This window comes from Chiloscyllium plagiosum, unplaced genomic scaffold (genome assembly GCF_037043375.1).
Source record: "Chiloscyllium plagiosum isolate Xiang-an unplaced genomic scaffold, Cpla_swu_hap1 HiC_scaffold_36, whole genome shotgun sequence".
Lineage (NCBI taxonomy): Eukaryota > Metazoa > Chordata > Chondrichthyes > Orectolobiformes > Hemiscylliidae > Chiloscyllium > Chiloscyllium plagiosum.
In genome coordinates, this window is record NW_028270174.1 from 29,370,574 (window position 1) to 29,392,902 (window position 22,329).

The window sequence follows — 22,329 nt, forward strand, 5'->3', positions numbered from 1 at the left end:
ATTTCAAAAGTGAGAGCAAGAAAATTTCAAGTCTGTAAGAGTGCCATAGCTGTTGTTAGGCCACTGAGAAAGAAATCAGATCAAAAGACCCAAAATGGGAGCAGGATTCTTACCTGGAAATTGATTGTGAACTGCCTTGTATACATTGAAAAGACCTTGGATTTGATTAGAGTAGGTTGGACAGTGACCATCATCAAAATCTGTCTGTAAACACAAATCAAAATACAGTAACCATTTCTGTAGCTTATAATGGAGAGTAAATAATAAAGAGAGCTTGATTTACTTAGGCAATTCTAACCATTATCCTGCTTAAATCTTAACATAAAAGTTGTATATGCATGCATCACTATTCAGATTTACCCACTCACCCTGAGCCAGAGTTCTGATGCAAGATCATTGACCTAAAATATTAACTCTGTTTCTCTCTCCATGGATGGTATCTGACCTGAATATTTTCAGATTTTATTTCACACACCTGGCATTATCCAGGTTATCAATTAGCCAATGGCTTCATAACTTTAAATGCTGTTAGATTGAAAGTTTAACAAAGTAACCTTTCCAACTTTTCCTTACCAACTTGATGAAGACATGACAGCACTGCTCACAATTCTGTCTGGATAAAGTATTTAAGACTAAAAGATATAGAATTAGGGTATTCGGCCCATTGCGTCTGCTCTGCTGTTCAGTCATGGCTGATATGCTTCTCAACCCCATTCTCCTGCCTTCTCCATGAAACTTTGAGCCTGATACTGATCAGAAACCTTTCAGTCTTAAAATACATTCAACCACTTGCCCTCCATAACTCTCTGCAGCAATGAGCTCCCCAGATTGACGATGCTCAGACTGAAGAAATTTTTCCTATCTCAGTTCCAAAGGGCCCTCTCTTCAATCTGAGTCTGTGCCCTTTTGTCCTAGTCCCGCCTACTAGTGGACACATCTTCTCCATTCTACCCAGACCTCTCAGTACCCTGTAAATTTCAATCAAATTCCCCTCTCATCTTTCTAAACTCCATCAAGTACAGACCCAGAGTCTTCAACTGCTCCTCATATGACAAGCCCTTCAATTCCAGGATCATTCTTGTACACTTTCTCAGCACCCCCCTCCAATGCCAGCTCTTCTTTCCTTAGAAATGAGGCCCAAAACTGCTCATGAATATCGGAGTCTAAAAGTGTGGCGCTGGAAAAGCATAGTAGGTCAGGCAGCATCCAAGGAGCATAAGGATCGACGTTTTGGGCATAAGCCTTTCATCAGGATGCTGCCTGACCTGCTGTGCTTTTCCAGTGCCACACTTTTCAACTCTGACTCTCCAGCATCTGCAGTCCTCACTTTCTCCCACCCTGCTCATGAATATCACATAGTCTGAATGTCGAGAAGCCCATGTGACAAATGGCGAATTTTACTTGATGTTGAGTTTGAGTGTTAGGACTTGAGCTGACTAGTTCCTGAATGGAAAGGATTTGATGAACTTGAAACTGAGTAACTTCAAGACTTAATCTGAAATCTAACTAAGGTTTCACCAGATTATTACATCAAAGCAATTAAAGCTACATTGAGGGATTGTTGTAATTCACACATGGTCCAAGTATTAATTAGGCATTTCTTCGTGAATTATTGCAAAGGGAAAGTTACATTTCTTGATTTTCTTGTGTTTTTAAATAATTAAAATGGAAAGCATTTATCTTAGTTTAATTGATTTTTTAAACTCTATCCTCTATTTTACACCTTCTGTTGTAGTCAGCATGTTTTCTCCTTGGTTCAGAAGACTGGGGTATTCTGGGAAGTAGAGTTCTCCATAGCTCTTTGGCCAATAATTTACACTAATGTGAAAACTAATTACATTAATGAACCACGTGTCCCTTCTGCAATTCCTCTTCCATAATGGCTTTCTATTTTGCATTTTCTCATCTAATTTAAAGCAGATGATACTCACATCTTGCGCAGAATTAAGTGTTAAATTTCAAGATCTTTGATTTGACATAGCAGAAACAGTAGAATGAGGAGGGCAAAACATTCATGTACTCTCTTATAAAGTAACACAGAGTAATGTTTATTCATGTGGAAGATGTTCTCTTCCCATAACAATTGTCTAAAGATCACTCTTTAAGAATCTTATAAATGTGATGCACTATTTTCTCATTCTTAACAGTATCACAACTAAGAGTAAGAGATCTTACCTGAATGCCCTGTGCATTGGAACATAAGGCCTTGGTGAAATGTTCAGTGTTGGTTGGAGACACATCACCAAGATCGACGTGCCTGTTCTGTAACCTCCGAGGGACTGGTTCAACTCTCCAGGATTCATCCTTTCGGATGTGTAAGGTATGGGGCAAAAATTCAGGAAGTCCGCCATGACGATCCAGTTCTAACTTTGTAATGCTTCTCAACCGTAACATCTGCACAACATAAAGTGTTCAATGAATACAAGTTAAATAATACCACTCGATTGATTTCAGGATAATTTCACTTGTTCATTTTTCTGCTGACTGAACTATTGTGGGTAGGATGCTGCTTTACAATATACTTACAGAAAACCCCAGATCATTGTGACATCCTGGGAAGTGGGAGAGAGGGTGGATAATTCCTTAGATACTAAAGCAGTCCATAGCAGCAAATGCAGCAAGACCTGGTCAATATCCTGGCTTGGGCTGAAAAGTGATAAGTAACATTCACAACATCCAAATGCCAGGCAATGATTATACCCAATGAGACAGAATCAAATCATTACCTCTTGACTTTCAGTGACATTGCCATCACTGAATCCCCCATTATCAAGCTCCTCAGAGGTTGACCAGAAACTGAACTGGACTAATCATATAAATACAATGTCTACAACAGTAGGTCAGAGGCTAAGGATCCCACAGTAAGTAACTCACCTCCTGTCTCTCCGAAGCCTGACCACCACCAACAAGCCACAGATAGGAGAGTGATGGAATGTTCTCCACTTGCCTGGAGGAGAAAGTAAGGTCTGCAGATGCTGGAGCAACATAGTTGAAAAGCGTGGCACTGAAAAATAACAGCAGTTCAGGCAGCATCTGAGGAGCAGGAGAGTCGACGTTTCGGGCATAAGTCCTTCACTCCTGATGAAGTGCTTATGCCCGAAATATTGACTCTCCTGCTCCTCGGATGCTTCCTGAACTGCTGTGCTTTTCCAGCACCCCACCTCTTGAATCTGGATGGGTGCAGCTCCAATAACACTTGTGAAGCTTGATAGCATCTAAGACAATAGCAGTTGACTGATTGACATTGTGGGGTTCAGCAGATATCCAGAGGGCAGGAAAGAATAAAAGGGGAGAATTAATTGAATCAGGGAAACTTCCTTAGCTCAGAATCAAAGTTTCCAATGGCAACAATAGTAATGAAAAGGGAACTAAAGAGAGCAGGTAAGTGTGACTGTTTAACATAGTAAATACCCTTGAGCACACAGCAGGAGGTAACCACAGAGAGTTTACATTTGCTCTAAACCACTTGACTGAACAGAGAATTCTCAAGTATTGATCTGAATGGGTCAGTTTCAAGTACTTTTCAATGAACAGGCAACTGTACCCTGAAAAGTTTGATCATATTAATGAGCTGTCTGTTATGATATGGTGTAAGAAAGGCACTTACACTCAATGTGATAGCTTTAAGCTCATAAACCTGCTGTAGCATCAGCTTTAAAACCAGTAACAGCAAAGTTCTCTGAATAAAGACAACTGAAAGCTATTCTACCATCTCTGTCTCTCACTCTGGTTCACAGTCTAAAAACAGAACCTCATCACACCATATCCACAAACATGGACTCCTTTCACCAATGCTCAAAATTTGCAATACATACGACCTAGAAGATGCACTGCAGAAATTCAACAAGGCGTCTTAGACAGCACCTTCCAAATACATGAAAACAAAGGGCGGCGTGGTGGCTCAGTGGTTAGCACTGCTGCCTCACAGCACCAGGGTCCCAGGTTCGATTCCAGCCTCGGGCGACGTCTGTGTGGAGTTTGCACATTCTCCCTGTGTCTGCGTGGGTTCCCTCCGGGTGCTCTGGTTTCCTCCCACAGTCCTACGATGTGCAGGTCAGGTGAATTGGCCATGCTAAATTGTCCATAAGTTAGTCAGAGGGAAATGGGTCTGGGTGGGTTACTCTTTGGAGGGTCGGTGTGGACTTGTTGGGCCGAAGGGCCTGTTTCTGCACTGTAAGGAATCTAATTAAATTATCTAGAAGGACAAAGGCAACAGGAACATGGGAACACCACCACCAAAGTTCCCCTCCAAGCCACTTACCATCTTGACTTGGAAATATATTCCCACTGCTTCAATGTTGCAGGGTCAAAATCCTGAACTCCCTTCCCAAAGGCCTGCAGGACTTCATACGCAAAATGGACTGCAATGGTTCAACAATGTGGCACACCATCACCTTCCCAAGGGCAATTAGATTTGGGTAACAAATAATGACCTAATCTATGAAGCCCACAGCCTCTGAAAGAATACATAAGAAAATAATTGTAGTCACATAAATCCTTGCAGGTAACTCAATAACGTCAAATAGAAAGATCTGGAAATAGGCCATCTGTCCCAATTTTTGTATTTCTCTAGTGAAATACCTGCCCTTGCTCATTGTTTCCTCATAAAATTTGGAAGATTCACAGTACTGGATTAATTCAAGACAAATTGGAACTCTCTTGCATATCCTGCCTCACTCCCCGCCCCAGACCAAAAGGGAACAGCAGCCAATGGACGAAGAATGAGCCCTTTGAATGGACGGCAGGCCCAGTAGTCCTGGCAGTGCCACCAAATGCTGGATTGTGGGTGTTGCCTGGACTGCAGGAATGAACATGTTGAAGGACCATTCGTTCCCCACAGTGAGATAAGTAGGTTATTGGGCAGGGAGGATTGGGCCAAGGTAAGGAAGGGAGGATAGTGAAGGAGACAGAATGGTGGGTTCTAAAGAGAGAGCAGGTAGAAAGGAAGGAGGGGTAATACGTTTGGAGTTTGCATCTGATGCAATGATAGTAACCTGGCCCCACCCCCCATCCACTTTCTGCCCATTCCAACATGTTTTTTTTAAATGGCCTGCCTCTCCATGCCATCTGTATTATGGCATTGGACAGCATACTATTCAGGTCAATGGACTTGGTACCAAGTACAACTGACCTTTTATATAACCCTATCAGGAGGTGATCACAGGGTTGGCAAGGGGATGGGTTTGTGGGCTGGGCATTTACCCCTGATTGAAAACCCACCAGGCAGAGTTAATATAAAGTCCAGCCAATGTTATGTATAGCATGGCAGTACTCAATATATCATTCACATATATTTCCCATTTTTACTTCTAGTTTTAGTTTACCACATAAAACTGGGAAGCTTACCCCCATTTCCCTCCCCATTGTAAGTCTTTTTCCAGCATTGACCTTTTCTGTCATGGCAGAGATATGTCTGACCTCCCATGTACTGCATTGCCAAGTATCAGGATGCAAATATGAGCCAATAATGCTCTATAAGATACATAATTAATATGAACTGTGCCAACATTAGGAACTGCCAATTAAATGCCATGCATGCTGCCAAAAGGATGGCCAGTCACATTGCGCTGTTACATTCCACCATGTAATAGCAGCTATAGATCAGTAAGGGCAGTTACACATTTCTTACAGGCTGCATTATCATAGAATCATAGAATCCCTACACTGTGGAAACAGGCCCTTCAGCCCAACAAATCCACACAGACACTCCAAAGACACCCAAACCCATTCCCCATTACACTACGTTTACCCCTGATTAATGCACCTAACCTACATATCCCTGAACACTATCGGCAACTTAGCATGGCCAAATCATCGAACCTGTACATCTTTGGATTGTGGGAGGAAACCAGAGCACCCGGAGGGAACCCACGCAGACACGGGGAGAATGTGAAAACTCCACACAGACAGTCGCCCGAGGCTGGAATCGAACCTGGGTCCCTGGCGCTGAGAGGCAGCATGCTTTTAAGAAACTATGCTTTTAAAAAGTAGGTAGAATAGGATTACTAAACTAGACCCTCATTACCAAAATAACTTTGCATCTTAAACTTGAAACAGCAGTAAATAAAATATTTCTGAAATGTTAAAGTAGATTTTATCCACCACCAAGAGATAAGATGTAATATGTCTCAGCATAGAACAACTGATTTCAGTTTGAATATACTACAATTGGACAAATATTAATTTCATAATTGCTAAGAAAGTTGCTGGTGTAATCATTGCATGACATGCAAATTATGCTACATGGGAATCAACATTAACCCTTGGTTCATGCAAACATAAAAATCCAAATGGCTTGTTTACAAAATGACAGCTTTAAGCTGCAGAACATGTTAGAGGATAACCAATATTGGGTAAAAAGTGTCATACATTGTTCATTTACAGTAACGAGACTCACGAGAAAAACACACTCTTTGGAAAAGTGATTTACATAAATTTGTAAGATGACAATGTTAAAAGAATTAATTCCATTTTCATACAGTATTATACATTGATGCAACTCTCAATAATTCCTGCTGTGGTTAGATCCACTATGTGAACTATGTGATGCATATCAGATTCATAGCAAGTCCTTGGTAATGTGAGAATTCAGCACTTGCAACACATACAATTCAGTTTAGTATAGCGCTCCATACATGGAGGACTTCAACAAGGAAGACCAAAGAACGACTCAATATGAACCTTTGATATACTGAACCTCATTTAGATGTATTCAGCACAAGCCCTGTCACATTAATTTAGTAGCAGATCATAAGTGTGGTAGATTTAATAACACCTTGTTCACTCCAACCCCTCACTATCCAAGAAAGGTAACATTGTATAAGAATAAGTCAGTGAATACTTACAATTCAAGCTGAGAGGAATTCATGTCTGCATCCTTGTGTAGTTTGTTACTTCTGGGACTGTCTTTGTGAATGCAGCCCATTGGTGGCACTTTCAAAGTTGTCTGTGATTAATTCTGCTTCATGGAGATGACTATGATCATTCTGATTATTTCTGGCCAGGACTTGCATCCCACGTGATTGATCATTGCATGATTTTCAAATGCAGGATTCTATGATTACGGATGTCTGTGACTTGTACTGTGCTAGGTTCTGATTAATGTAAATAGCCTCCAAAAAGACTCCCATCACTCACAAGTAGAAACTGTCATCAGACAAGAAAACCACTTACTTGGCCCATTCCAGGTATGATAGCACCATTTTCATTTCCAATATGCAGCTGGGAATGTGATGAGAACACAATGGTAATGCTTGGCAGAGTGAGTTGCAAAATCAGTCTGGTAACCTGGCTGACCCACTCTAAACATCTGCATTCCTTTCTTCCTTGACCTCATCACATCTGGGTTTCTACAAGTTCTCAATCAAACTTTTCATGTAAATCTTCATCTTCCAACATTCTCCCCTGAACTCCGAGCCACAACATAGCCATGGCAACCATCATGATGCACAGTGCCCACTGAAACCCAGCTAATGGTGATCATAGAGTCATAGAGATGTACAGCATGGAAACAGACCCTTCGGTCCAACCCATCCATGCCGACCAGATATCCCAACCCAATCTAGTCCCACCTGCCAACACCCGGCCCATATCCCTCCAAACCCTTCCTATTCAAATACCCATCCAAATGCCTCTTAAATGTTGCAATTGTACAAGCCTCCACCACTTCCTCTGGCAGTTCATTCCATACACGCACCACCCTTTGCATGAAAAAGTTGCCCCATAGGTCTCTTTTATATCTTTCCCCTCTCACCCTAAACCTATGCCCTCTACTTCTGGATTCCCCGACCCCAGGGAAAAGACTTTGCCTATTTACCCTATCCATGCCCCTCATAATTTTGTAAACCTCTATAAGGTCACCCCTCAGCCTCTGTGCTCCAGGGAAAACAGCCCCAGCCTGTTCAGCCTCTCCCTGTAGCTCATAACCTCCAACCCTGGCAACATCCTTGTAAATCTTTTCTGAACCCTTTCAAGTTTCACAACATCTTTCCAATAGGAAGGAGACCAGAATTGCACACAATATTCCAACAGTGGCCTAACCAATGTCTTATACAGCCGCAACATGACCTACCAACTCCTGTATTCAATACTCTGACCAATAAAGGAAAGCATACCAAACGCCTTCTTCACTATCCTATCTACCTGCGACTCCACTTGCAAGGAGCTATGAACCTGCACTCCAAGGTCTCTTTGTTCAGCAACACTCCCTAGGACCTTACCATTGATGACATCTTCTCCCTCAGTAACCCATGTTCTCCAATGTATTGTTGTATCCATCCCTTATATGTCGAGCTGTCCCCATTATAATTATTGACCCCCTACTTTCCGGCACATTGCATCCAAACTTTATAGCTGGCTTCCTCAATTTCCCTACTACAGTGCTGGCCCTGATAACCTGCCTTGACATTCAGTGAACAGACCCCCAGGACTGACCATGGCCACCCTCCTTACTGACTTGGAAGGACAGCCTGACTGATGAGTGACCAGATCCTTGACTGACCTCTGAGCAACTCCCTACAAATCACTGGACTGGATGCACAGGAGCCTGCAGGACTGCCCACTGCCCACTGGACTGTAGTGATATATACAGCCCCTGACTCTGTTCAACTCCAAGCAACCAACTGACTGTGTCCAAGCCCTCAACTGAGATTGGATGCTGCAATTGACTGACTGTGCCGGGACCTCCCTGACTGATGAAAGTCAATCTTGATTTAACTCAGGACTACTCCCCTTACACCTTGAGGCTGGCTGCACATACAGCATGCTTGCTGGCACACAGTGCAGTTGTGAGACTAACATCATGTGGTGCCTACAGCAACACACCCACCTGCTTTGTTGATCACTGCTGACAACCATAGCAATTTGCCTGGCTTTGTACCTGCCCTAAAAGGCACAAGAAGACAGGGACATTGTGAGCAAATACGTTCTGAATGACGCAGCAAACCACAACTAGGCACAACAGTAATACTGCGAGTATCCAACTAGGGGTGAAGTGCATGAGAGTTAGAGAGTAAAGTAAGGTAGCTTTTATTTGTCATTCCTACCATATACAACTGATACAGTAAAAATGAGACAGCGTTCCTCCTGGACCGAGGGTGCTACATGGACAGCACAAACTACACAATCGTACATGGCATAAAGTCCATAAAAACAAAGAACAAAGAAAATTTACAGCCCAGGAACAGGCCCTTCGGCCCTCTAAGCCTAAGCCGATCCAAATGTACTGTCTAAACCTGTCAGTCAATTCCTAAGCATCTGTATCCCTCTGCTCCCCACCTACTCATGCATTTATCCAGACGCATCTTAAATGAATCTACTGTGCCTGCCTCGACCACCTCTGCTGGCAACGCGTTCCAAACGCCCACCACCCTCTGTGTGAAGTACTTGCCACATGTATCCCCCTTAAACTTTCCATCTCTCACCTTGAAAGCGTGACCTCTCGTTATTGAATCCTTCATCCTGGGAAAAAGCTTGTCTCTCTCCACCCTGTCCATACCCTTCATGATTTTGTAAACCTCAATCAGGTCCCCCCTCAATTTCCTTTTTTCTATTGAAAATAAACCTAACCTACTCAACCTTTTTTCATAGCTAGCACCTTCCATACCAGGCAACATCCTCGTAAACCTTCTCTGCACCCTCTCCAAAGCGTCCATATCCTTTTGGTAATGTGGCGACCAGAATTGGACACAGAAGTGAAAAACACGAAAGTTACAGTGTAATAGAAGAATGGTAAGTAAAAGGCATTTTTCTAGCAGCAATTTGAAGTTGTGCAAAGAATTTCAGATGGGAAAGAATCTGATCATAAGACACCAAACAGAGACGCACCCTGCCCTGATGCATGAAAACGCGTGTGTGAAATTGTGAGCAACACCTGGCAGCTCATTACAATGTGATGTGCAGGACTGAATTGAATAACTATATTCTAAATGAGTCAGAGATGTGCCATGATGATGTAATGAGGCGGTGTTCAATGCCAATTTCCAAGGGTGGGATGGGGGAAATGCAGGTGATTGCTATCTGTGGAGTGTACCCTGAGATCTGCTGATCAAGGCTGAGACCTGGGAAAACAATCTACAAGCTGGAATTAGGTAGGTAAAAACAATGACTGCAGATGCTGGAAACCAGATGCTGGATTAGTGGTGCTGGAAGAGCACAGCAGTTCAGGCAGCATCCAAGGAGCAGTGAAATCGACGTTTCGGGCAAAAGCCCTTCATCAGGAATGAAGGCTGGAATTGCCAAGCTGGAATTGCCAAGTAGTCACTTCGAATGCCATGTTTGAGTTATCATCATCTATTTTCTCTCTGCCATGTCACAGAATAGAAAACACTATATAAATGCAGTGGGAATAGGGAGTAATGAGGCACCAATGCATACTAAAGGACCTGTTACCCACCAACAGCAGGATTCTCATCTCATTGTTCCAACATGCATGCAAAATTGCACTTTTTTCCAAACATCCAGAGTCTCATTTTTCTGACCTCGCCATGTTTATCCAATTGATTTTTCAACACACATGTCCTCTGGGGGCTGGGAGAACTCCAGCCAGTATGTTTGAATCTAAAGGCTGTTGCCTCAAGTGGAAGTGTCATTGTTAAAGCATTATTATAGGGAAAAGACAATGCAACCTAATAGCAAACTAACCGGTAAACGGCAATGCACCAGCAATGATTTGAAGTATTCACACATTGTTATATCTCATGGCCACCCCCCCAGCTCCACCACACCCTCACTAGATAAATGTACCTCATCAACGTCTGCATCAAAAGTAGAGACCAATTCTGCTAGGAACTGGATCGCTTCTGGTGTCATAAGGGTTTGGAATTCTACCTTCAAAGATGGAGGAGGAGGCTCGAGTTCCACTCCAGTTACAGTCTGCAACAGAACAAGTGCGCTCAATTTAGTGTAACCAATTTCAAGCAAATTATGTATTGCATATAACTATCTTTCTTACAGAGCAAACGTCTCACTTCACAAGTGTGCGCACTGTATTTTTTTAAAGTTCAAGTGGATCATTAGAAATAACATTATTTAAAAACAACTTTAAAACAACTCACAATTGAATAATTTCCATTTATAAATAAAGTTACTCATGGTTTGACCCATGATTGATTAATCTGATTCTCTGTCTGACTGAACGGTAAGTTTAAATGAATCTATGAATCTTCTCTGAATCTAAATAAATAAAACTAAATGACACGATTGGACAAAAATTCCAGTTTGGATCAGGACTATGTTAAAACCTTATCTCCAGTTAAAACACTACTCTACTAGCAGTAATAGGAGCCTGCAAGTGTTAGAGATCACTTTAGAATATGGTATATGCCAAAGAATCATTTTACCATGTACGGCGGATTATATGAACATGTAAAGTCTAACCTGTGTGGCACTTTAATTTCACAAGGTACAAAGACATTCATGGCCATTAGAAACAGCAGCCTATCAAATAGATAACTTCTGTTTGTTTTAGTTAATGACTACAACTCCGCAACTCTTTAAACCTTGTGACTTGATTCATTTGAATTAGTTAAAATGAGCTGCTTTTCATACTTACAGTAATTTGTTGCAGTGTTGCTGCCATGACCAGTTTTCTTGTCGGAACCAGGGAGATATTGCTGATTCAGCGTTTACATTTACTTTCTATGTTTAATCTGTTACATTTCACAAACTGAGTCCAATGACCTTCAGTCTCTGATGGTATCATCTGACCTTAACTTATTTCCAGCCAATGACAATTCAACTAAAAATAAAATGGAAGAAATTGCTGTGAATTTAATAGATACACACATTATGCCATATAACACTTTGTGTCATCATTTTGGATAGAGTTTCTACATTTGCTGATAGATTTTCGACCACCATGAATTGGAAACAATGCTCTTTGATATCTAATACTAGAAAAAAAAGCCACATTGTTTTACTGCTGTTTTCATAGTTTTCTCTCCTAAAGGCATTGGGGATTCAGGCCTGTTGGTGCTAATATGTCCATGTAACAACAATGGACTAAATGTTTCCAGTGTGGGAGAGCATCTTTTTTTCTTGAATGTTCAAAATTCCTTTACAACCTAACTAGTAAACTGATAAGATTATGGCAAGATGCTGCGAAACTTCAAAGGGTTCAGAAAAGATTTACAAGGTTGTTGCCAGAGTTGGAGGATTTAAGCTATAGGGAGAGGCTGCATAGGCTGGGGTTGCTTTCCCTGGAGTGTCGGAGGCTGAGGGGTGACCTTATAGAGGTTTATAAAATCACGAATGGCATGGAAAGGATAAATAGACAAGGTCTTTACCCTGGGTTTGGGGTGTCCTAGAAGGCATAGGTTTAGGGTAAGAGGGGAAAGATTCAAAAGGGACCTAAGGGGAAACATTTTCATACAGTGGGTGGTGCGTGTATGGAATGAGCTGCCAGAGGAAGTGGTGGAAGCTGGTACAATTACAACATTTAAAAGGCATCTGGATGGGTACATGAATAGGAAGGGTTTAGAGGGATATGGGCCAACTGCTGGCAAATGGGACCAGGTTAATTTAGGATATCTGGTTGCATGGACAAGTTGGACTGAAGGATCTATTTCTGTGCTGTACATCTCTAGGACTTTATAATAGTAATAAAGTAACTTTTTGTTATATTATTCTTTCATGAGATGTCAGCACCAATTATCCCTCGGTGCTCTTAACAAGGTGGTGGTGAAGCCCTTCTTGAGTCACTGCAGTCAATGTGATATTGTCAAACCCACAGTGTTCCTAGTAAGAGAGTTCCAGGATTTTGACCCAGTGAAAGTGCTGGAATTATGACAAAATTCTGGAAGCCCCATGACTGGAGTGACCAACTTTGTAATTTCTTAATCAACGGAGGGGTAAGTACTGAGCAAGAACGATGGGAATGGAAGAGGAGGGTGAATTAGATTTGGTGAATTCAAGTCAAATTAGCTCAGGAAAAGAAGCACTGAACAAAAGGGATGAAAAACTGAATTAACAGATAGAGGAAGAGACTGAAAAGAGAAAGAATTAAATGTGAAATTTAAAATCTCCAGCAAGTTATTCTTTGCATGAATGAGACTGAATACTTTAAACTGATGTTTTCTTTTGCCATAAGATATTGACTGACATTGTATGAACTATTAACAAATAGTTAAAAGGAGAAATTTGTTACATCTAGCTCCAACCTTTTGTGGTGTACACGTGCAATGAATATGCAAACCCAACAATGTTGCTTTTAAAAAACAGAGAAGCTATGTATCCAAATCAAATAATGAAACATAAATTAACCGGCTCCTTCTGGAAATTTGCAGTTCACAACGTGTCTCATTCATCAGTGTTATCTTGCTGATTGGATCTGATTAACTGTATGTCTCACTCTGACTGCTAGCACCTTGTAGCACCTTGTAGCACCTTGGAGAATCCCACGTATGAAATAAGGGACTGTACAAATACAAGTCCTTTCCTCTCTAACAGAACTCCAACACATCACCCAAGTGACTCTCCTTTCTGAGTTTCAGCATTGAGAAATAGATCCTGCCATTTTGGTTTTGTCACTGCATTTGACCAGCAACAGGTTGAAAGAATGACCTGGTAATATAATACACTGGGAATTGGGCAAGAACAGAACTCCTACAATAGGCATTTGACAAGCAAGGCATTTCAGTCAGGAGTAGCAATTTGTTGTGGATATGTAAAGGAAAACAAGGGAGCTAATTTTCAACATTGGCCTGGGTGAGAGACTGACAAGTCATGGACTGATCACTCGTCATACACTATTTCCAACTAGGCTGAAGAGCAGGCTGTTTTCCACATCTGTTTCTTATCCTTGTAGAAAGAGAACATTGTGTTTCCCTCTCCTTAACTGGATTGAGTGAGCTAGGAACAGAATGAGCATGGTACTTCTAAAGTAGGGATTAGTGCAAAGCAGGAAGGAGAATAGGTAGTTCAATTGAAATTGTAAGCAGATATGGACCATAAACTTAAAATGTAATCATAACTTGATATCCATCATAAGAATGGCTTTATAGTAAGGAACAATACTACAAACAGTCTATACTAGAAGTACAAAACCAATTTGAGAATTGGTCAGAACATATAAGGCAGGCAACTGCCCCCCAGCTTCTTTTAACAGCTTGGGACACATTTCATTTGACCTGATTCAGAGATGCCGGTGTTGGACTGGGGTATACAAAGTTAAAAATCACACAACACCAGGTTATAGTCCAACAGGTTTAATTGGAAGTACACTAGCTTTTGGAGCGCTGCTCTTTCATCAGGTGATTGAATCATCTGATGAAGGAGCGTCGCTCCGAAAGCTAAAATCCTGGAATTCCTTCCATAACGACATTGTGGGTCAACCCACAGCAGGTGGACTGCAGCGGTTCAAGAAGGCAGCTCACCACCTCCTCCTCAAGAGCAACTAGGGACCGGCAATAAATGCTGACACCCACATCCCACAAAATGAATAATTTTTTCAAAAAGTTTTGAGGAGCTGAATGGCCTACTCCTGTTCTTATGTAGAAGTGACAATAGAAATTTGGGTCAAGTATGTACCAATAGATACAAGTGAGTTCATTTGAGATATAGGCATTCGTCATTCATTCAGTAACAAATGGTAAAGGAAATATATGAGAGTGAAGGGTGAAGTAGATGGTGTCATGCTGGAACAAGCAGATAGATTTGTCTATTTAGGACGAACAGAAGATGGCTGGTGTAATGCAGAAGTCAGAAGGAGAATAGAGATGGCTAGAGGTAACTTTGTGAAGGATGCGTTGACAAGAAGAAAACTCAAGCTTAAAATGAGAAAGATACTGAAAAGGTGTTACAGATTCAAACCACTTTCTCATTTGCCTCAAAACTTTGAACAAAATATCAAGAAATCCATATAAATGATAAAACAAATGAAGGGCTGGTTGAAATTGCAAGAGCAAAAGGAACTCTAAAAGCAACATGCAAAGTGATGTTCCCCCGCCACTGCAAGGCACAGGAAATCAGTGATTACTGACACCTTTGATGTTAGCCCAGGACAAGAATAAACCATATGAGGCTGGAATTAAATCAGGAATATTCACTGCAGGACAGTGGAGAGAAAACAGTAAAGGTTTTCAAGGGCAGTTTCTGTCCTCTTGTCTTCCTCCTCCCAAGAGGCTGTAATTTGCTCCCATCCCTCAGGATTGGGCACACTCCACTGTATTGAACCATCTTCTTCACTTACAGGCAGTGCCCAGCACTGCCTTTAACAAATACTTGGAACTGCACTGAACTCATTCTGTGCTCGACAGTTTCCTTAATTTTACAACATACTACATTTATGATGCATCCCTCCCTCCTGTCTCTGCCACCCACCCCTCAGCACATGTTGAGGGTGAGCACAACACTGCCTGTTTGTTTCCATGAGAACAGTTCGTCTATGGAAGCGGTAATTTGAAACCTTTTCTCCGGCCTCGAGTAAAAGGGCAGTCGGAGTATACTCAAGAAGGAAGTCTGGTGGGCAAAAAGGGAACATGAGATAGCTTTGACAAACAGGGTTAAGCAGAATGCAAAGAGATTCCACAAATACATTAATTACAAAAAAAGAACCTAGGAGAGAATAGAGGCCCTTAAAAATCAGCAAAGCAGCCTTTGTGTGGAACCACAGGAGATGGGTGAGATACCAAGTATTTTGTGTCAATATATACTGAGGAGAGGGATATGGACTGCTAGAAAACTTGGAGAAATAAACAGTGATATCTTGAAAAGTGTCCATATTACAGAGGAGGTGGTGCTGGATGTCTTAAAATGCACAAAGGTGGATAACTCCCCGGGATCTGATGGGGTACATCCCAGAACTCCGTGGAAAGCTAGGGAAGTGATTGCTGAACACCTTGCTGAGATATTTGTATCATTGATAGCCAGAGGTGAGGTGCCAGAGGGTGGCTAATGTGATGCTGCTATTTAAGAAAGGTGGCAATGAAAATCCATGGAACTGTAGACTGTGAGCCTGGCGACAGTGGTGCATAGGTTATTGGAAGCAATTCTGAGAGATCAGATTTGGAAAGGCAAGGACTGATTAGGGATAATCAACATGGCTTTGTGCATGGGAAATCATGTCTCACTAACTTGATTGATTTCTTTGAAGAGGTGACAAAACAGATTGATGAAGGCAGAGCAGTAGACATTGTCTGTATGGACTTCAATATGATATTTGATAGGGTTCAGCATGGTAGACTGTTTAGCAAGGTGGTATCACATGAAATCAAGCGAGAGCTAGATATTTGGAAACAAAATCAGCTTGAAGGTAGAAGACAGAGGGTTCTGGTGGAGGGTTGTTTTTCCGACTGGGGGCCGGTGACCAGGGGTGTGTCGCAAGGATCAGTGCTGGGTCCCGGCTTTTTGTCATTTATGTAAATGATTTGGATGTGAACATAGGAGTAATTGTTAGTAAGTTTGTAGATGACACCAAGATTGGTGGTCCACTGGACAATGAAGAAGGTTATCTCAGAGCATAATGTGATCTTGAACAGATGGGCTGATGGGCTGAGGAGTGGCAGATGGAGTTTAATTTAGATAAATGTGAGGTGCTGCATTTTGGAAAACGAAATCAGGGCAAGACTTATACATTTTGTGATGGGGTCCTGGGGAGTGTTGATGAACTAAGAGACCTTGGGGTGCAGGTTCATAGTTCCTTGAATGTGGAGTCACAGGCAGACAAGATAGTGAAGAGGGCGTTTGGTACACTTGCCTTTATTGGTCACTGCAGTGGGTATAGGAATCGGGAGGTCATGTTTATGGGCGGCACGGTGGCACAGTGGTTAGCACTGCTGCCTCACAGCGCCAGAGACCCGGGTTCAATTCCCGCTTCAGGCGACTGACTGTGTGGAGTTTGTACATTCTCCCCGTGTCTGCGTGGGTTTCCTCCGGATGCTCCAGTTTCCTCCCACAGTCCAAAGATGTGCAGGTCAGGTGAATGGGCTATACTAAATTGCCCGTAGTGTTAGGTAAGGGGTAGATGTAGGAGTATGGGTGGGTTGCGTTTCGGCGGGGCCGTGTGGACTTGTTGGGCCGAAGGGCCTGTTTCCACACTGTAAGTAATCTAATCTAATCTAATCTAATCTAATGTTATAGCTGTACAGACACTGGTTGGGCAACTTTAGGATTATTGTGTTCAGTGTGGTCTCTGTGTTATAGGAAAGATGTTATTAAACTTCAAAGGGTACAGAAAAGATTTACAAGAATGTTGCCAGGGTTGAATTGTATGGAGAGGCTGAATAGGCTGGGGCTATTTTCCCTGGAGGTGTTAGAGAACTTACAGAAGTTTATAAAATCATGAGAGGCATAGACTGGGTGAATAGCCAAGGTCTTCTCCCCAGGGTAGCGCAGTCCAAAACTAGAGGTTTAAGGTGAGAAGGGAAAGATCTAAAAAGGACATAAGAGACAAGGTTTTTATGTAAAGGGTGGTGCATGTATGGAATGAGCTGTCAGAGGTTGTGGTCGAGGCGGGTACAATTAGAACATTTAAAAGACATCTGGATGGGTACATGAATAGGAAGGGTTTAGAGGGATATGGGCCAAGTGCTGGGCTCTACTGAGTTACAATGTAGCCAGAAAGGAACTGAAGAATGGACTTAGAAGAGCTAAAAGGGGGCATGAAAAAGACTTGGTGGGTAGGATTAAGAAAAACCCCAAGGCATTCTACACTTATGTGAGGAACAAGAGGAAGCCAGAGTGAGGGCACGGCCAATCAGGATGGTGGAGGGAACTTGTGCCTGAAATCAGAGGAGGTAGGGGAGATCTTTACTATTCACTAATGAGGGGGACCTTGACATTTGTGAGGACAGCGTGAAACAAGCTGATATGCTTGAACAGGTTGGTGTTAAGAAGGAGGATATGCTGGAAATTTTGAAAAACACAAAGATAAATCCCCTGGGCTAGAGGGGATATACTCTCAGTTACTATGGGAAGTGAGGGAAGAGATTGCTGCACCTTTGGTGATGATCTTTGCATCCTCACTGTCCACTGGAGTAGTACTAGATGATTGGAGGGTGGCAAATGTTATTCCCTTGTTCAAGAAAGAGATTAGAGATATTCCTGGGAATTACAGACCAGTCAGTCTTAGGTTGGTGATAGGCATATTATTGGAGAGATTTCTGACAGGCACGATTTATGATTATTTGGGAAACCACAGTTTGATTAGAGATAGTCAGCGTGGCTTTGTGAGGGGCAGGTCATGCCTCACAAATCTTATTAAATTCTTTGAGGATGTGACAAAACACATTGATGAAGGTAGAGCAAGGCATTTGATAAGGTTCCCCATGGTAGGTTCATTCAGAACGTAAGGAGGCATGGGATACAGGGAAATTTGGCTGTCTGAATACAGAATTGGCTGGCCGATAGAAGGTGGTGGTAGATGGAAAGTATTCAGCCTGGACTTGGTGACCAGTGGTGTTCTTCAGGGATCTGTTCTGGGACCTCTGCTCTTTGTGATTTTTATAAATGACGATGATGAAGTGGAAGGGTGGGTTAGGAGGTTTGCTGATGACACAATGGTTGATGGAGTGATGGATAATGGGGAAGGCTGTTGTAGGTTGCAATGGGACATTGACATAATGCAGAGTTGGGCTGAGAGATGGCAGATTGAGTTCAACCTGGAAAAGTGTGAAGTGATTCATTTTGGAAGGTTGAATTTGAATGCAGAATATAGGGTTAAATGCGTGATTCTTGGCAGTGTGGAGGAACAGAGGGATCTTGGGGTCCATGTCCATAGATCCCTCTAAGTTTCCACCCAAGTTGATATGATGAATTGGTCTTCATTAACAGGGGGATGGAGTTTAAAAGCCACAATGTTAAGCTGCAGCTCTATAATGCCACAATTGGAATATTATGTTCAGTTCTGGTCACCTCATTCTCAGAAGGATGTGGAAGCTTTAGAGAGGGTGCAGAGGAGATTTACCAGGATGCTGCCTGGACTGGAGGTCAGGTCTTATGAAGAAAGGTTGAGGGAGCTAGGGCTGTTCTCATTCAAGTGAAGAAGGATGAGAGGTGACTTGATAGAGGTGTACAAGATAGAGTCATAGAGATGTACAGAATGGAAACAGACCCTTCGGTCCAACCCGTCCATGCCAACCAGATATCCCAACCCAATCTAGTCCCACCTGACAGCACCCGGTCCATATTCCTCCAATCCCTTCCTATTCATATACCCATCCAAATGCCTTTTAAATGTTGCAATTGCACCAGCGTCCACCACTTCCTCTGGCAGCTCATTCCATACATGTACCACCCTCTGTGTGAAAATGTTGCCCCTTAGGTCTCTTTTATATCTTTTCCCTCTCACCCTAAACCTATGCCCTCTAGTTCTGGACTCCCCGACCCCAGGGAAAAGACTTTGTCTATTTATCCTATCCATGTCCCTCATGATTTTGTAAACCTCTATAAGGTCACCCCTCAGCCTACGACGTCCAGGGAAAACAGCCCCAGCCTGTTCAGCCTCTCCCTGTAGCTCAAATCCTCCAGCCCTGGCAACATCCTTGTAAATCTTTTCTGAATCCTTTCAAGTTTCACAACATTTTTCCAATAGGAAGGAGACCAGAATTACACGCAATATTTTAACAGTGGCCTAACCAATGTCTTATACAGCCGCAACATGACTTCCTAACTCCTGTATGCAGTACCCTGACCTATAAAAGAAAGCATACCAAACGCCTTCTTCACTATCCTATCTACCTGTGACTCCACTTTCAAGGAGCTATGAATCTGCACTCCAAGGTCTCTTTGTTTAGCAACACTCCCTAGGACCTTACCATTAAGTGTATAAGTCTTGCTAAGATTTGCTTTCCCAAAATGCAGCACCTCGCATTTATCTGAATTAAACTCCATCTGCCACTTCTCAGCCCATCGGCCCATCTGGTCAAGATCATGTTGTAATCTGAGGTAACCCTCTTCGCTGTCCACTACACCTCCAATTTTGGTGTCATCTGCAAACTTACTAACTGTACCTCTTATGCTCACATCCAAATCATTTATGTAAATGACAAAAAGTAGAGGACCCAGCACTGATCCTTGCGGCACTCCACTGGTCACAGGCCTCCAATCTGAAAAACAACCCTCCACCACCACCCTCTGTCTTCTACCTTTGAGCCAGTTCTGTATCCAAATGTCTAGTTCTCCCTGTATTCCGTGAGATCTAACCTTGCTAATCAGTCTCCCATGGGGAACCTTGTCAAACACCTTACTAAAGTCCATATAGATCACATCTACTGGTCTGCCCTCATCAATCCTCTTTGTTACTTCTTCTAAAAACTCAAAGTTTGTGAGTCATGATTTCCCATGCACAAAGCCATGTTGACTATCCCTAATCAGTCCTTCCCTTTCCAAATACATATACATCCTGTCCCTCAGGATTCCCTCCAACAACTTGCCCACCACTGACGTCAGGTTCACTGGACTTTAGTTCCCTGGCTTGTCCTTACCACCCTTCGTAAATAGTGGCACCACGTTAGCCAACCTCCAGTCTTCCGGCATCTCACCTGTGACTATCGATGATACAGATTTCTCAGCAAGAAGTCTAGCAATCCCTTCTCTAGCTTCCCACAGAGTTCTAGGGTACACCTGATCAGGTCCTGGGGATTTATCCACCTTTACGTGTTTCAAGACATCCAGCACTTCTTCCTCTGTAATATGGACATGATGCAAAGTGCCATCTATTCCCCTACATTCTATATCTTCCATATCCTTTTCCACAGTAAATACTTATGCAAAATACTCATTCAGTATCTCCCCCATTTTCTGCGGCTCCACACAAAGGTCGCCTTGCTGATCTTTGAGGGGCCCTATTCTCTCCCTAGTTAACCTTTTGTCCTTAATGTATTTTTAAAAACCCTTTGGATTCTCTTAATTCTATTTGCCAAAGCTATCTCATGTCCCCTTTTTGTCCTCCTGATTTCATTCTTAAGTATACTCCTACAGCCTTAATACTAATGAGAGGCATAGATACAGTGGATAGCCAGAGATTTTTTCCCAAAGTGGAAATGGCTATCATGAGGGGGTATAATTTTAAGGCGATTGAAGGAAGTTTTAGGGGTGATGTCAGCGGTAGGTTCTTTACATAGAGTGGTGGGTGTGTGGAATCACTGCCAGCAGTGCTAGTAGAGTTGGATGCATTAGGGACATTTAAGGGACACTTGGATAGACACATAGATGACAGTAAGATGAAGGGTGTATAGGTTAGTTTGATCTTAGAGTAGGATAAAAGGTCAGCATAACATCAAGGCCAAAGGGCCTGTACTGTGCTATGTTTTAAATGGGATTAGATAAATTATGGATATCTGGTCAGCATGGATGAGCTGGACAGCTTGATGAAGGGCTTTTGCTCGAAACGTCGATTTTCCTGTTCCTTGGATGCTGCCTGACCTGCTGTGCTTTTCCACACTCTGGACTCTAATCTCCAGTATCCGCAGTCCTCACTTTCACCAAGTTGTACAGACAGGTCTGTTTCCGTGCTGTACATCTCAATGACTCTATGATTCAGTCTGAAAAGCAGAATTCCTGTTCTATAACACTCGAAGTTGACAATGTATGCAGTGCTCCACCTGATGTCATTGGCCGTAAAACACAGTCCATCCAGAAAAGAACAGGTCAGCATCTCAGCAATTTGATCAGAGAGAGCAAAGCGGGAGGCAGTGGGGAAAGAGGATTTGACACAGGCATAGCCAGCTGAGCTCTCGCAGCAAAGCTACAGGTCACGTGTGAGAGATGGCACAGGACCGCCAGGAGTGGGATACCTTGTCAACAGATTTCATGACATGTGTAGCTATAAGCAGTGGCCACAAAACAGGATAAAGGAAGAACAGCAGGAGGAGAGAGGGAAACAAAAACTAATTGATCTGAAATAAGCAGGAAAAAAAAGAGATAAAAGAATGATGTTTGGTCATAAAAAATACAAGAAAAGGAACAGTCGAACAAAAATAATAAAGTACACGCACTGCAGCACTCGAACTATGTGAAATAAATTAGAGAAAGTAACATCAATAATATTGCAGGACGATATGGTTATAAATGCAATAATAGCTACCAAGTTGATTGGGATGGTAAATAAATGTAAGAAGTCATATTTTTAAACAGACAAGTGGCAATATCAGTAGGAACCAAAGATGCATGGAAAAAGTTTTCACATGCAAGAAAAGACATTTAGACAGCATGGTTAGGGATTTTTTAAAATCAAAGAACTAACACATAGAGCTGTACACCATAGAGTCATAGAGATATACAGCATGGAAACAGACCCTTCAGTCCAACTCGCCCATGCCCACCAGATAATGGAAAGCATACCAAATGCCTTCTTCACTATCCTATCTACTTGCAACTCCACTTTTAAGAAAT

The 22,329-nt window shown here is 42.3% G+C and overlaps 1 protein-coding gene across 1 annotated transcript in view; it reads right to left on the reverse strand.

The window, feature by feature from the left end:
* ugl (ureidoglycolate lyase) overlaps positions 1-22,329 on the reverse strand; it is a 72,578-nt gene that overhangs the window by 41,909 nt on the left and 8,340 nt on the right. The window contains exons 2-5 of the mRNA XM_087980056.1: positions 11,552-11,737; positions 10,744-10,872; positions 2,176-2,394; positions 114-204 (exon numbers count right to left, since the gene is read on the reverse strand). Coding sequence (XP_087836182.1) covers positions 114-204; positions 2,176-2,394; positions 10,744-10,872; positions 11,552-11,578 — 466 coding nt within the window. The 5' untranslated portion in view covers positions 11,579-11,737. The remainder of the gene's footprint in view (positions 1-113; positions 205-2,175; positions 2,395-10,743; positions 10,873-11,551; positions 11,738-22,329) is intronic.